The sequence below is a fragment of the Rhinolophus hipposideros genome (assembly GCF_964194185.1).
Source record: "Rhinolophus hipposideros genome assembly, chromosome: 17".
Taxonomy (NCBI): domain Eukaryota; kingdom Metazoa; phylum Chordata; class Mammalia; order Chiroptera; family Rhinolophidae; genus Rhinolophus; species Rhinolophus hipposideros.
In genome coordinates this window covers 40,327,338-40,342,283 of record NC_138063.1, presented here as the reverse complement: position 1 = coordinate 40,342,283, position 14,946 = coordinate 40,327,338, and the positions used below count along the sequence as shown (strand labels likewise).

At 44.5% G+C, this 14,946-nt stretch overlaps 1 protein-coding gene across 2 annotated transcripts in view; it reads left to right on the top strand.

Annotated features, from left to right (window-relative positions):
* Positions 1–416: 416 nt before the first annotated feature.
* Positions 417–14,946, top strand: part of TTC39C (tetratricopeptide repeat domain 39C) — a 91,391-nt gene continuing 76,861 nt past the window's right edge. Inside the window, exon 1 of one of the 2 annotated variants that reach the window (XM_081078957.1) lies at positions 417–689. In XM_081078957.1, the coding sequence (XP_080935083.1) occupies positions 529–689 (161 nt within the window). In that variant the 5' untranslated portion in view covers positions 417–528. Of the gene's footprint in view, positions 690–1,198; positions 1,474–14,946 lie in introns of those variants that run through there. The other variant, XM_081078958.1, reaches the window with a different exon arrangement.

The window sequence follows — 14,946 nt, the reverse complement described above, 5'->3', positions numbered from 1 at the left end:
TCTCCGTCCCCTTTCACACCCGCTTGCCCTTCCTTGCTTCCCCGAGAGCCCGGGGGAGCGAGTCCAGGTCCGGGGCTCCGGGCCTCCGTGTTTCCGAGCAGGCTCAGCGCCGCGGCCCGGGACGGCCGGGCGCAGGGCGCTGTGTGTGGCCCCGCGGGCGCCGCGGGCTGCAGGACGCGCGGGAGGAGGCCGCTCCCACCCCGGCTCCGCAGGGGTAAAGACACCCGGAAACGGCTTCGGCGTCGGTGCCCGCGTCTCCCAGGGAGCGGGCGGCGCGGGCGGGCGGCTGCCGAGTAATCCCCCGCGGCGGCGGCAGGCGGCGGCCTGGGCGCCCACGTTCCCCGCCGCGCCGCCGCGAGGACGGCTCCTCCCCCCGCCCCCCCGCCCCGCCGCCCCGCCCCGCCGCCCGCCCCGCCGCCCGCTGCGCTGCGCTCCCGCCAGGTAGAGCCGGGCTCCGGGCGCGCGGGGGCCGCAGCAGCTGCCACCCCGCGCCACCTCGCCCGGCTGTGCGCAGAGCCGCGCGCTCCCATGGCCGGCTCCGAGCAGCAGCGCCCGCGGCGGCGGGACGACGGGGATGCGGCGGCGGCGGCGGCGGCGCCCCTGCAGGACGCGGAGCTGGCCCTGGCCGGCATCAACATGCTGCTTAATAACGGCTTTCGGGAGTCGGACCAGCTTTTCAAACAATACAGGTGACGGACGCGCCCTGCTCCCCGGGCCGGGCCACGCGCGCTCGGGTCCCGCTCGCGCGCCCTGGTCGGTGGCTGCTTCCCCCGCTCCCATGGCTCACTCAGCTCCGGCCCCGGTGCCTCGGTGGCCTCCCTCGGCCCGATCTGCAGCCGGGGCTTCTGCGCCTTTGCCACATCGCCCCTTCGCACCCCCACCCAGCTGTCCTTCCTCTCCCCTGACTTTATTCCCGGCCTTGGCCTCCGAGAGGGGCTCCCGGTGTTTTGTCTGCTTCTCTGTCGCGGGTGGTCCTCCGGCGGAGCCCGTTGGCTTGGGGACCGGGGACCGGATGCGATTTGAGTCAGCAGGGAGCCTTGGACTTGCAGAGCGGTGACTGCGGCTCGCGTGGTGCCCGAGCAGCCCTTCTGGCCCGGAGCACGCCGGCTGCGTGGTGCCTGTGTCCTGTGCCTCGCGTCACTTTGCGGCGTTTTGTATTCTAAACGCTTCTGTTGTTTGCAAACAGATACGCATCATTGTCTCGGCATGCAGGAACTGAAGGGAAAGAAAACTAAACCGAACTCTGCTCCCTCAGCTCCTCTGCTGGTCGTCTAAAACTCCGTTCTCAAAATCAGTTCCTAATGCCTCTCAAGCGAGCCTGTTCGTTTTGGATTTCGCTAACTTAGAGGAAGACGAAAACGGAAGGATTTTAAATATACGTGAGAGTGGAAGGAAGAACACGTGTGTTCAGTTAATTATTTGTGTTCGTCTTTTAAAACATGAAGGAAAGAACGGAAACCTGGTAGCTTTCTAGTGAGTATGGGAGGAGCCGTCAGATTCGTTGGGGACCAGAAGCATCTGCTTTCTGATTTAGGAAGCAAATTTGTGATTTGCCGGTTGAATGTTGACAAGACTCGTTATGTTGATTAGCAGCTTCCCTGTAAATGGTTAAGGGTCATCTGCTTCACACTTTTTTAGACCTAGTGGTTTGGTACCGGTAGGAGACAGGAAAGCTGTGCAGCTGTGATTGGGGGACACAGTCCGTAAGAAAAGGAGAGGAGAGCGGGTGACAGGGTGATTGAGATACAGGCGCAGGTTTTCAGACCTCATAGAATGGTGGTTTCTACCGGTTGGAGCTTCTACATGCTCAATGGCAAAGCAAATATTTCACAGCTATAAACTTTTCACTAAAGATGTTTTACTTTTAAATCAATTTTTCTCACCTGAAAATGAAAACTTATCAGAACATTTTCTTTTTAAAACATACCTCTGATTTCAACCCAGAGTTTTATCAAGGCTGTTCATGGAGACTGGATTTAAAAGATTTACTTGTCCCATGGACTCTCTTGTCTAGTTGATTTATATAGGCTTCTGAGAATGTATGTCATGACAAAAAGGATAACATCTGAATGTTTCATGTACTGTGCTCTGACGTTTTTTTTAGACTGCCAGTCTGTGTTGTATGAAAGAGGGGTGGAGAAGGTCTTAGAATCCAGTTTACTCCTCTTTAATTGCTGATCAAGATAATGGTGCTTGCATGTATCGATACTACCTGCTTGGAAATATTCTATGTTACTTATTTTAGTGATCATTTTTCCTTCTAAACTGCCTTGGTGTAGTACTTAATTACTGCCTCCTGGTTCCCATATATTGAATGCATGAAATAACAGTATTTTTGCTGTTATATTTTATCTAGAGAATTTTATGCAATGATAGTAGAGGCAGAATTTGAGTGATAGGAAAACTCTGCTCACATTAACAGCAGAGAAATGCACCTTGAAAGGTGTTTCTCTGTGGGTGAGCCTGTTAGGAGTGAGAAAGGCGGGGAAGTGTCCAGGGAGGATTTACATTATATGGATAGAGGAGCTGTCTGCTTGTATATTTTTTTCAATTACAGTTGACATACAATATTATATTAGTTTCACTTGTACAACATAGTGATGAGACACTTATATAGTATCTCAGGAAGTGATCACCCCATAAGTCTAGTACCCGTAGTTGTTACAATATTATTGACTATATCCCCTTATGCTTTACTTATCTCCTTGTATTTTGAAATGGGAACTGAAGATAAAGAAGGAAACAAAATATCATAGTATCTGTTCTCTGCCAAGGGCAGTGCTAGGCATGTTTCCTTGTATTCTCAGTATTCTAGTGACAACCCTAGTGAGGTGTATTTTATCATGGCAAGTTTATAACAAGGGACTCTAGTCTCAGTATTTAGCACTGTAGTTCTAAATCAAGGGCTCTTTTCATTATACCAATTTACCTTTCTCACTAAATCGATTATATTTTTGTAATTTGCCCCGTGACCTTGTTCTCCAGCAACTTAAACTTTTCTAGGATTGGACAGTGATAGCATTATCGTTATCAGCTTTCCTACAATCAGGCTTGCAACCCTTGTTTCGCCACTTTTGTAGCTGCTGACTTGGATTTTTCAGAATTTGCTTCCTTGCCTATTGAATGGGAGTAGCACTCATAGTGTGGTTGGAATGAAAAGAAATAATCCATGGTAGCTGCCACCATGTTAAGCACTCAGTAAACACTAGCCAGCTTTTGTACTCGATGCCTTCCTCACAAATATTATGCTTTCATCTTGATAACGTAGTTTGAGTAGAAGATAAAACGTCCTGTATGAGGGTTACTTTTACTTTTAAATTTAGCCTCGCATATTGCAGTTGAAAGATTTAGATCCTATTATGCATTAGAAACTTATCTTCCTGTTCCAAAATTGAATGGCGCTGCTGGAAAACTCAGCAGGGACTTCACCAGAGGTGTTTGAGGATCACTTCTAGCTCAGTTTGCAGAAGAGAAATTGGTTATCTCTTTTCTTAGGATTGCTTTGTCACAGACCACCCTTCCCAACCTTCCATAATCTTAATGTTACAATTTAACAGTAGAAACATACTTTGTATCTAGCGTAACAAGAACATTTTTATTAAAGCAAGGTCATTTTCTCAAGCCACATTACTAGAATAATAAGTATCACCATCAGCTACCTAATGGTTACTTTTTAGAAACAGATTATCATGAAGGCCATTCTGTATTAGCGGGAAGTCTGGATTGTACGATTCAGACATCATACATATAGGAATTAGAAATGTATGCATAATAGAGCCTTACTTTTGAGATATAAGACATGCCATAGTTGGGATTTCAAAACGTAGCTGCCACTTCCATTTTAACTATAGCAGTAATCTAACAAGCTGCCTTACTGTTGGTGCTCAGCCACCATCATGCAGTGGGAGATGTGTTCCCCGAGGTTGGCATACATTGGTGTTGCTCTGAGGCCTTTCCACTTTGAGCCCAAGGACATACCTGGATAAGTTCGTGATACTGAACCTGAAACCAAATTCCTAATCTTGATCTTATAGCTCAGTGCTATAATCCAGCAATGTTCACCCCTCCTCCTATACACATACACTTAACTGACGTTCGCATGTGTGACACCCTCAGACCTTTAGGAAATCGGGCACCAGGGATAAGATAGGCTGTGGTTATGTGCTCAGACAGGCACTAGATTTTTAGGTGTTACGGTGTAGGGAAACTGCGAGAAATACCCATGGCCTGTTCTGTAGTCTGTAGGACTGGAGAGAAGGAACTTACAGTCTAGCTTGAAGGAAAATTTTGTGGAGGAAATGAGGCCTGAGCATCATAATTTACCTTATTTTGGGTAGAAGGGTAGAAGTGAGTGAGTTTAATTAGAAGGAGTTGGGAGAAATGGTGGGGTGGGGAGAAGGAGAATCTGAAAGGTAGGGAGGTGGAAAAGGAAATCGAGGAAACAGTGAAACATCCACGCGGAGATGTGAGATGGCACCTGGAGAAGAGGGATGAGAATTGCTAAATTGATCGATATTATGAGGTTGTCACGCTTGGTGGCTCATTCTGTACTTATTTTCTTCTCACATCCACCAGTTGGTCCATGTTTCCTGTGAGTCAGTGCTGCTAGGTGGCTGGTCTGCTGATGACATTGTCCTTCTCCGTGTGGCCGTCATGTCCATCATTAACTCCTGGCTCTTTGGGGCTCAGGGTCCTAATGTCATCATCTTTTGTTGACTTGAGATATTACTTTGTTTTTTAATCTGAGGACTAGCAGAAGAGACGAAGCACAGTGAGCTATGAGGAAGGCAGGGACATTTGGAGGGCCTGGCCAAAATGAGCTTTGAAGTTCTTCCTTCCACAGGCGTGACATTACTGCCCCTCCTCCCCTTGAGGCCACCATCTCCGTCTCCTGCTTCAACTCCTGGCATTCTTTCTAACGTTAAAGTATCTCTAATTTTTACCCTTGCCGACGCTACCACCAAATTGTACCTGTAGATATTATTAATAAAATTATATTTTGTCATTGTCAGCTAAAGCAAGCATATAATGGTTATAATGAATGTTCACTGAGGACGAATTGCATGAATATGATACAGGATTAGTGCGGAGTTGGTATTACATATTGTGATATTTTTCTTTTCCACTGTGTTTTAAATTACAAAATGGCAAAAAAAGTATTAAAAACAAAAAGCAAGAAAATCTCATGGTAATATGTATATATTTAAAATGAATAGTGGATCCTAAACTGTTGAGCACAGTTTATGGCACATACGACAGAGCCATATGACAGGTGGCCCTGTTTGTCAGTGTATGGATTAGGAAGCCAGACTTACCATAGAGATGGCTCAGTACAAACCAGGGATTGCAAACTATGGCCTGCTGTCTGCTTTTTTCGTTTTTTGTAAATGAAGTTTTTACTGGGATCCAGCCATGCTCATGTGGTTGTGTATTTTCTGTGGCTGCTTGTGCAGTATGACAGCAGGAATGGCTGTGACAGAGACCCTGTGGGTTACAAAGCTTAACACAGTTACTCTTTGACCCTTTAGAGAAAAAGTTAGTTCTCCCTGGAAAAACTCAGAAGTTACATGTAAGAGACCTGGGCCAGTGTGCGTCTGAGCTGCTTCTGTGCCCAAACCATGCCAGATACTTTGGAGGACAGGAAAAGCTTGCAGGCCACCCATGACTTGGCTGCTCTTGTTGCCAGAGTCTATGGAGAGAGTCCATAGATGCCGAAATGCAAGAAAAGGAGAAGCGATGAGAAGCAGAAATGGTATAAGGCGGGAGAGACAGGAAACTCATTTGTTGCTTTTTCCATCCTCCTCAACTCAGTAGTGTGTTTGTAAAAAGGCTCATTTTTTTTTTCAACGATTGCACTGTCTGAAAAGGTTCCAATTAAATATTCATGAAAGATTCATTTGGCTTCATTGAGATTCTTTTAAAAATGCAACTGCCTGGAGAATAATAGAGCTTATATAGGAAATTATCCAAAAAAAGTGAATACCTGTACTGAGACGGGGTGTGGAGGTGTGCAGATGTGACGTGAAAGATGTGAACTCTTAAAAGACTCTGCTCTGAGTCGCACGTGCTATGCTAACAAGCAGCTGGATGAGATTGCCACCTTCCTTCCTCTCGTCAAGAGTAGCTCTACTGAGTGAAATTTTGCTGAAGCAGGGAGGATGAGACGAAAAAGGTAGAGAGAAGTAATACTGAAGCATGGAGCGCTTTCTATTCCAGTTACGCAAAACCACGTGTAGATCCGGAAACACATCAGATTTCAGGGGTCTAGACCTTCTGTACAGGCTGTTTTAGGTCCTAAAATGCCAGGTTTTGCACCCCAGTCTCCTTGGCCAGGGTAACCTTTCCTCTTAGCAGCAGCAGTGGGACTTTGAGGAAGCTGGTGCTGAGAAGGACTCAAGGAGAAGAGAATAGAAAAGAGTGTAGAGAATAGATGGCTGTGTAGCTAAGATGAAATTCTCTGTTACTTACAAACTTTGTTTAGCACCAGCTCCTCCCCCAGGAGAGGGGTTGGGGCTGTCTGGGGAGGAACTCATCTCCGTCCTATGCCTCTTCCACCACCTACTCCATTCCCGAAATTCATGGTATGCTGCTCAACCAGTCACATAGGTTCAATTTGGGATCAGATAAGGCCTTCGTGGGCTGGCCTGGGGATCTAGTCACCACTTAAAGCCTTTTCGTTATAGGGGAAATTCATTCCAGTTTCTGAACAAATGACTTTGCATGCATGTTTGTGTTGTGTGTGTTTTTAAATTGAGGTATAATTGATACTTAATTTTAGGTATACGATAGTAATGATTCAGTATTTGTATGTATTGTGAAATGATCACCATAGTTAGTTAACATCCATCACCATACATAGTTAGAAAAACATGTTTTTATATAAAACTATTCAGAAACTTGCAGTATAAGAAGAGACAGTTACGACTTCCTGGAATTTGATTCGAAGGTTGAGAATAGGGGCTTTTCTTCACGTATACAGATGCTTAATAAATAGTTTGCCATCTCAGCCGTTTTCCCCAGCTGAGGGTGCTTTCTCCATCTCTTCCTTCTTGCTCAAGAATTTCAGAACACAAGAAACATATGTATGTATATATCCAACAGGTAGTTACTCCTGTCTTACAGAAAAATAGTCGGTTATTGCAGGGAAAGCCCTTCGAGGGTGTCTGCTCTGTGCCGGACACACACATGAGAAGCAGCTCCTTCCTTCAACGAGGTATTGCTTAGTCAATACCTTTAAATCTACCTCAGAAAGAGTCACTTGGACACTTAGTCTTGTCCAAAGCTGTAATATTTGTGAAATCACTGGTTTAGGTGAATTACTTTTCCTAATACACATCAAAATAAACATGATGGTGCTTACTCTATGCCAGGCCACACACCAGTAATTCCCGTCTGTTAATTCTCATGTAATCCTCCCAGTTTTGAGAGGGCAGCTCTCCTTACCTCCCTCTGTATAGGGAGAGAAGGGGAAGCCCGGTGACATTGAATGGCATGTCCAAGGTTTCAGAGTAAGTGGGAGGGTTGGTTTGAATCCAAGCTGTACGGCTCCAGAGTCTATATGTTTAACCGCTACACTACCTCTCCTGTATCTTGTATGATAAGAGAAGTTTACCTGTGTGCTGCTAAAGGTGGGGGTGAGTCCACAGAAATCGGCAAACTACTACACCCAGAGGCTACTCAGTAAACCACCAGAGAGGTCTCTCCTCAGGGAACGTGTCACCCCGAGCTTTAGACCCTTTGTGGCTCTCAGTCTTCTCCTGGATAAGTCCAAGGTCCTGGCTTGGAGTAGGATGTGATCTGCTCTGTGCTTCCTAGTCTCCCTCCTGCCTCTTCTCCTAATTGGCTGGCCCTTTGCACTTCTCTCTTCAGCCACCCATGGGAATGTGGGCAACCCCTGCATGGTAGGGGCATGACATGGTCTGCTATTATTTTCCTCTCTGGCATGAGGAGGCAGAAATCTAGCTCCCCGACTCCAAAATCCCTATCCTGAGTTTCAGGAAGAACAGGTCTCTGGAAGAAGTTGGTGGCTGGGAGGGGACGCTTTCTAGAGGACCAGCTCTTGACTCTTATCAGATCTGATGCCCTCTTTTTATAACAAATATTTTGTAATTCCCCTTTTATGATTCTAAAATTAAATTGACAGATGAAATGACCTGCCCATACATGCAATGTCTAAAAGTCAATAGAACGCCCAAATAGTAGTGTAAAGAAGTGAAAAGAGATTCGTTATAAAAAATGCACGTGTTTCAAAATGTAAATGCTCATCACACCTTCATCCGAAGATGAAGTAATTAGATGCTTGCATCTGTGTATAACAAGTAACTTTGGGTTTAAGATCAGGAGCCATTCCATAGGAGAGAGAGGAGATGCTTTTTAAAATGAAAGAAGTAACAGACCAAACTTACCTGTATGTGTTAAGAGAAAACAGGGAAACCCCCTTTTTGCAGTAGGGATACTATGCCAAGATAAAACACTGTTGGAGTGAAGGAAATGAGGAACATGACATTTTTGCAATGAGCCAGGCTGCCTATCTCAGGGTAATGTCAGAATAATTAATTCCCTGCATCAGACACGGGATGTGTGCTGACAAAGTACCTTAGAACACAGATCACCCATCTTTAAATCCCTCCCCGAACCAACTACTTTGCAGACCAAAGCCTTTAATAGATGTCTAGGCTTAAAGAAAAAATAAAAAAGGTACGGGAAAGTTGGAGCAGAGGGGCCGTGGGCTGCTGCGTGATCTAAGGACCATGTCAGAGTAAGGTAGAAAAATAAGAAACCTAAAATAAATACGTAAATTTCATGATATAAATTTCACTATGCCACAAATTCCTAATATTGAATGGTAAAAAATTTATTAATGAAGATCATTGGTATCCAGTATTTCATGGATCTTTAATAATTTATTTGTCTGTATATACAGAGGGTGCCAAAAAATGTATACACATTTTAAGAAAGGAAAACTGTATTAACATTGTACTACTCAATATATACTGATAACAAAAGATGAATACAAGCCACGTTTGACTTCTGCAATTACAAGAGGTGCTCAAAGTGGTTACCATCAGCATCCAGACACTTGTGATTATGGCAAACTACTGGTTGAGCAACGTTGACCAAAGTGTCTCCTTATATACATTTTTTTTGGCACCCTCGTATATTTAAAGGAGCTTTGAATATCCATGTTAAATTTTGGCATGTGAACTACAAATGCAGACAAGTGTAGCTGTGGTGTGTTGGCTACTCAGGTGCCTTAAGCAGTGTTGCTGTTGGAGACACGATTTCCTAAAATGGTGAATAAATCTTGAGAAAGGGGATGTTTAAACAGTGCCCAAATGGTTTTGTGTTTCTGTGTCAATGGAGGGACGTTTTAGAACTAAGTAAGGATAGACAGTGTTTCATCCGTGTGAATTTCCAGATGTTCAGAAATTGTGCAGGACATGAGACAGCGCCCCGGACTATCTTGCACACTGCAGGATGTCTTGCATCTGAGGTCTGTTCCACTGTTGTCATTGTGTCACCCCAAAACAGCCCAACAGATTTCCAGAATGCCTCTACTGAGAGGCAGTAAGCTTGGGCAGGGCATAAGCTTAAGACCAGTTTGATCTCTGACACTGAAATCCGGGGGCTGCTGGGAACAGCACAGGCTGGGAGCTCCCTGCAGAAAAGGAAGGGAGGAGGCTGGCATGGCTGCTGCTGAAGAATGCAGTGCCTCCATTGCATCTGTGACCACTGGTGCCAGGGCAGAGCTCTAGGGTAGCGTTTCTCCAGTGTTGGGCCCCAGGGGTTACTGCTCCCAAACACCAGTTTTTCCAGGCTACACACATGGCAGCTTGTAGGGCCCAGACAGTTCCAGGAAGGGCTGTCGGCACCAGTGCTTCTGTCCCTTGCATGTGGATGGAAAACCACTGGGGCCCCTTCCCTTCTTCATTCTCGGTGTGAAGCTAGCTCTCAGGACTTGTGTTTTTCCCGCTTCAGGTGACTTTATTACAGACGCCTAGTCTCCTTGCCCTGTTCCCTGCTCAGGTCTTTCTAACTTTGACTCTCAGGGAATAAACTGGTCCACATCTTTCCCAAGAAGTGAGTAAGCTTTACTCTCACACACAAAAGAGGCCAAATCCCCAGGACTAAGGATAGTTGTTGCCCCGAAATTACACAGCCAAGGAGACCACAAAAGTGATTCTTCTATAATGGGAGAAAATAGGGCAGAATGCTTCCTGATGGTTTTCTGTTCTGCTGTACTTAGAAGCAGCTAGCTGGAAACATCCACATGCACAATTGTGAATCTCTGAAAGGGTGCTTCCATACACAGCTATGCAGAGCTTTCCCTGGGCCCACGCCCAACCATGCCATCAACTGCATTCTGTAATACGTGTTAGCCCAACCTGTTCTTCCATGCTGATCGCGCCATCCTCTTCCTTGCCAGGTGGGGCTTTTCTAGGAAATGGGAGTCTGAGCGTGATGCAGCTAGCTCTCTGAGTTCCTATGATTAATGAGCATTATTTGCTGTTCTTCCCACTTTGGCCTTCTTACTGTGTAGGTCAGGGGTGTCCAAACTGCGGCCCGCGGGCCAACTGCGGCCCATGATCCATTGTTAATTGGCCTGCAGCAAATCCCAAAAATATATTTAGTTTACTTAAATAAACCAGGTGAGGCAATACGTACTTCACCTCGAGTGAGTGGCCCGGCTGTTTGTGTATTTTACCGCATATGGCCCTTGGTGAAAACCGCTGAAAAAAATTTGGACACCCCTGCTCTAGGTAGATCCTTCTGCATTGTAACTGCACTTTGTGGCCTCATCGCTGCAGCAGACCTCCTTCAGGTTTTATTGGGTTGAGTGCAAAAGTGATTGCAGTTTAGAAGGGTAAAAATAATTGCAAAAACCACAGTTACTTTTGCACCACCCTAATACTTCACGTAAAATATTCAGCCACTAAAGTAACCCTCACCAGATTGACAGACTTTTAAATGTTTGCATCACTTTATCTCTATCACAAGTAAAATTTTTGGTACTGTTCTAATAGGACAGAAAATGAGAGAAAAATGACATTTTGTATCCAAATTCAAGTGGTATTTGCTTAATGATGGAGATTTGGGTTTTGAGAAGCAGTGGGATTAAACTAAAATCCATGATGTGTGGCCTGGTTAGGATTTTTTGTAGTATAATGAGTCACTGTCAGGGCTTTTAAGTGCTTTCCCCTCACCCTCATTTTGAGCAGTGAATTGCAAAATGTCAGGTTATGCATTGTCAACTGATTTCTGGAGCAGAAAAACTTGGTATTTTTGTGTCTTGTAAAACATGCTCACCCTCTTCCTTATTTAGATCTAAAATAAAGAAGCATGTTAAAGTTGAATTCATACGCTGCATACTTGTCTGACATTGTGCCTTTTGGACCATCCACGGTGAGAATGGCTTTTGTAGGCCTGCGGTTGTTAGGGTAGTTCCTCCGTGTTACAGCAAGGTTTGCAGCACTTTGATTGCTCAGACGAGTTTTGTTTATACCTGGAATGCCTTTGGCTTCAGCTATCAACCACATGGATCTGAATGTTTTTTGATCGTTTCTGTATTGATGATTGAAGAGACACTCATTGCTTTAGATTATCAAAACTACAAATGGAGCTAGAAATTATGCCTCTTGAAATAGCACAGAAAATTAGGGGAAGGCATGGGAGAGAGGAAACGGCTGTCTGAAGTAGTTTAGCCAAACATCAGGACCTGCTATGATGAAATTCTTAGAGATTCTTGTTCTGGAGGAATTGCCAATGTAAAAATGGCAAGAAATGACAGAATGGTTTGGGTTTTTCTTTAGCCCTTGTGTGGCATCTTAGATCTAGGCTTGGCTTAGAAGGGAGAGCAGTTGAAACTACCTTGAAATTGGGAGCTTTTCTCTTGATAGAAGAATGTCGAGTTTTATCTCAAAGTAAAACAACACAAAACCTCTGCTATTGTGTTCAAATCTAAATTTATAGTGAAGGAAGCTTATGAATAATGAAGTAAACACAAATGACATTTTTTGACCTATGCTCTACTAAAAACTGAAGGAGAATGCAGGTGGCTCAGTGAGAGAGAGAGACACTTCTGTATGAAGTTCAGAGTTGTTTACTAAGAACTTGTTCAGTAAAATTTCACTCTGACAATAAGTCTCTAGTTTCATTTCAAAATGCCTTTGAACTGATAATAATAGAGAAATCTAAAATTTCTAAATGATTGTCTAAAATAAATTAGTGTTTGCATTGCTTGTATAAACAGCTGAGTGTGTTTAAGTCTCAGATAAAGTATTTGTGCAATTTGTGGGTTATTGCCACACATAATAAAGGAATCCTATTATAACTTGTTGAGAAAATAATGAAAATATGTTGATCGATTTTGTTACTTTTAAAATCACCCTTGTTGAAGGATTGGTTGGATTGGAAAGGCTCTTTAGGTAGTTGATAAAATGTGGTTTGGATGATCTCTTTGTAAATTGCTTACAATGCGGGCTCCATCTGCTATTGGCATATAATGGAAATAATTGAGTTGATTATTTGTATGACTTAAGATAGAGAAGGAACTAATGCTGATGAGTTAGGGATATATTTTATATACAATAAGGACAAAATTAGGAAAACTATAAAAAAATAGACTTTAGCCTGAACAGTCAGTTATTTTTGGAACATATCAGTAACTCTAAATGAGCATCAGGCCTTAGCAGTAAATGAATATGAATTAGCAAAGCTAGAGAAGAAATCAGAATAAAGTTAGAAGTATTATAATCTTATAATCATACAACAGTTTTGGTCTTTGCTTGCATTACTGCACAGGCAGAGAATTCTGACAGTGAATGGTAATCTAGTGGGTAATCAATGCTTACTTTTTTTTTTTTTAAAGATTTTATTGGGGAAGGGGAACAGGACTTTATTGGGAAACAGTGTGTACTTCCAGGACTTTTTTCCAAGTCAAGTTGTTGTCCTTTCAATCTTAGTTGTGGAGGGCGCCGTTCAGCTTCAAGTTGTCCTTTTAGTCTTAGTTGTGGAGGGCGCAACTCAGCTCCAGGGCCAGTTGCCATTGCTAGTTGCAGGGGACACAGGCCACCATCCCCTGCGGGAGTCGAACTGCCGGTTGAGAGGACGTGCTCCAACCAACTGAGCCATCCGGGAGCTCAGCAGCCGCTCAGCTCAAGGTGCCGTGTTCAATCTTAGTTGCAGGGTGGGGAGCCCACCATCCCTTGCGGGACTCGAGTTGAACCAGCAGCCTTGTGGTTGAGAGCCCACTGGCCCATGTGGGAATCGAACCGGCAGCCTTTGAAGTTAGGAGAATGGAGCTCTAACCGCCTGAGCCACTGGAAAGGCCCCCTCAATGCTTACTTTTAACGCATACTATATTGTGTGCATTTCATCCTTAATCCCAATTCTCTCAACAGCCCTGAGTTTAAGTATTATTATCACTTTGAAAGATTATGAGTCAAGTGTCTGGCCCCGGCCCTAGAGTACGCCATTTCCTCGGCTTCCTCTGAAGGAACCCTGTTGTTTCACTGTGCGGTGTTACCCAGCAATACTGCACATCACTTGTTTAGCGTCATCTTCTCTGGCACATCTGGTCTGCTCCTGGTGCTCCCAAGCTCAGTGGATTGTACCACTTGGCACAGGGCTATACACATCCGAAGTCTAGAAGGTCCTCTTGGTGCCTCCCTCCCAACTTGCTGTGTTCCTGAGTATCTGTCCTGAGTATCTCTGTTCACTTGCCTTCATCTCCCCTACCGCCACCTACTCCAAACCACCTGTCACTTGGACAGTTGCAGGAGCCCACCCAGCTGGCTTCCTCATATCCTCTATCCCTGCTCCACTCCCACCACAGTGATCTTTTCAACACGTGAGTCTAATTCTATTGCCTCTCTGCTAAGAGCCCTTTCATGTCCTCTGTGGGAGACTGAAAAGCGGCCTTCCAAAAGATACCCACATCGTACTCCCTGGAACCTTTTTCCCATATATGGCAAAAAAGGGGTCTTCGCAGATGTAGTTAAGTTAAAGATTTTAAGATGGGAAGATTATCTGAGTGGATATCCATTCCACCCACATTAGATAGATACAATCACATGTATTCTTATGAGAGGGAGGCAGAGGGATATTTTACACACATAGAGGAGAAAGCAAGATGAAAATGGAGCCACGAGTAAGATTTGACGTGGTGGCCCTGAAGATAGGAGTGATGGCATCCACAAGGCCAGGACTGGAGGCAGCCACCAGCAGCTGGTGCAGTCAGGGAGGGGATTCTCCCAAAGGGCCTCCCGAGGGAGTAGGGCCCGGCCCACCACTTCATTTCAGCCTGGTGACACTGCTTCCAGCCTTCTGGCCTCCAGAACTAGGAGAGAATCAATTTCTATTGTTTTAACCCACCAAGTTTGTACTAATTTGTTACAGCAGCCACAGGAAACTAATACAGCCTCCCCCTGCTGTCAGGATTAGAGCCAGAATCGCTAATAGTATCCCTGCAGTGTAGCTTGGCCCTGCTTGGTTTGCCTCTTGACCATGGACTTCTTTATCTTTTTTTTCCTTATAGTTTAAAATAATTTTATTGTGGTCCGTCTAGGCTGGGCTGTAGAAAGCCAAGTACTATGATGCTATAAAATACGCTCATAGTCCCTCTTTTCATATGGGGGTCTATATAAAAATGGAAAAGTGAAATATCTTAATTAACGATTTGGGTTTTGAATGAGCTTTAGAATCAGTATTAACCTTCATTGAAAATATAAACACTTTGCTCAGTTGTCACTCTGGAGCCTTATTATTGGCCAGATGTCAGTTGCTGTGCTCTTCCCTTACTCTTTGACCTCTAGTCACCATGGTCTTCTTTCAGATTCTTGAAGATTCTCTAAGAATCATGTTCCTTTCCTTTGGATTTCTTACCTCAGTTTGTAATTATACACAGATAACACTTGCTTTGTTTGACTCTAATATGCATGGATTTCA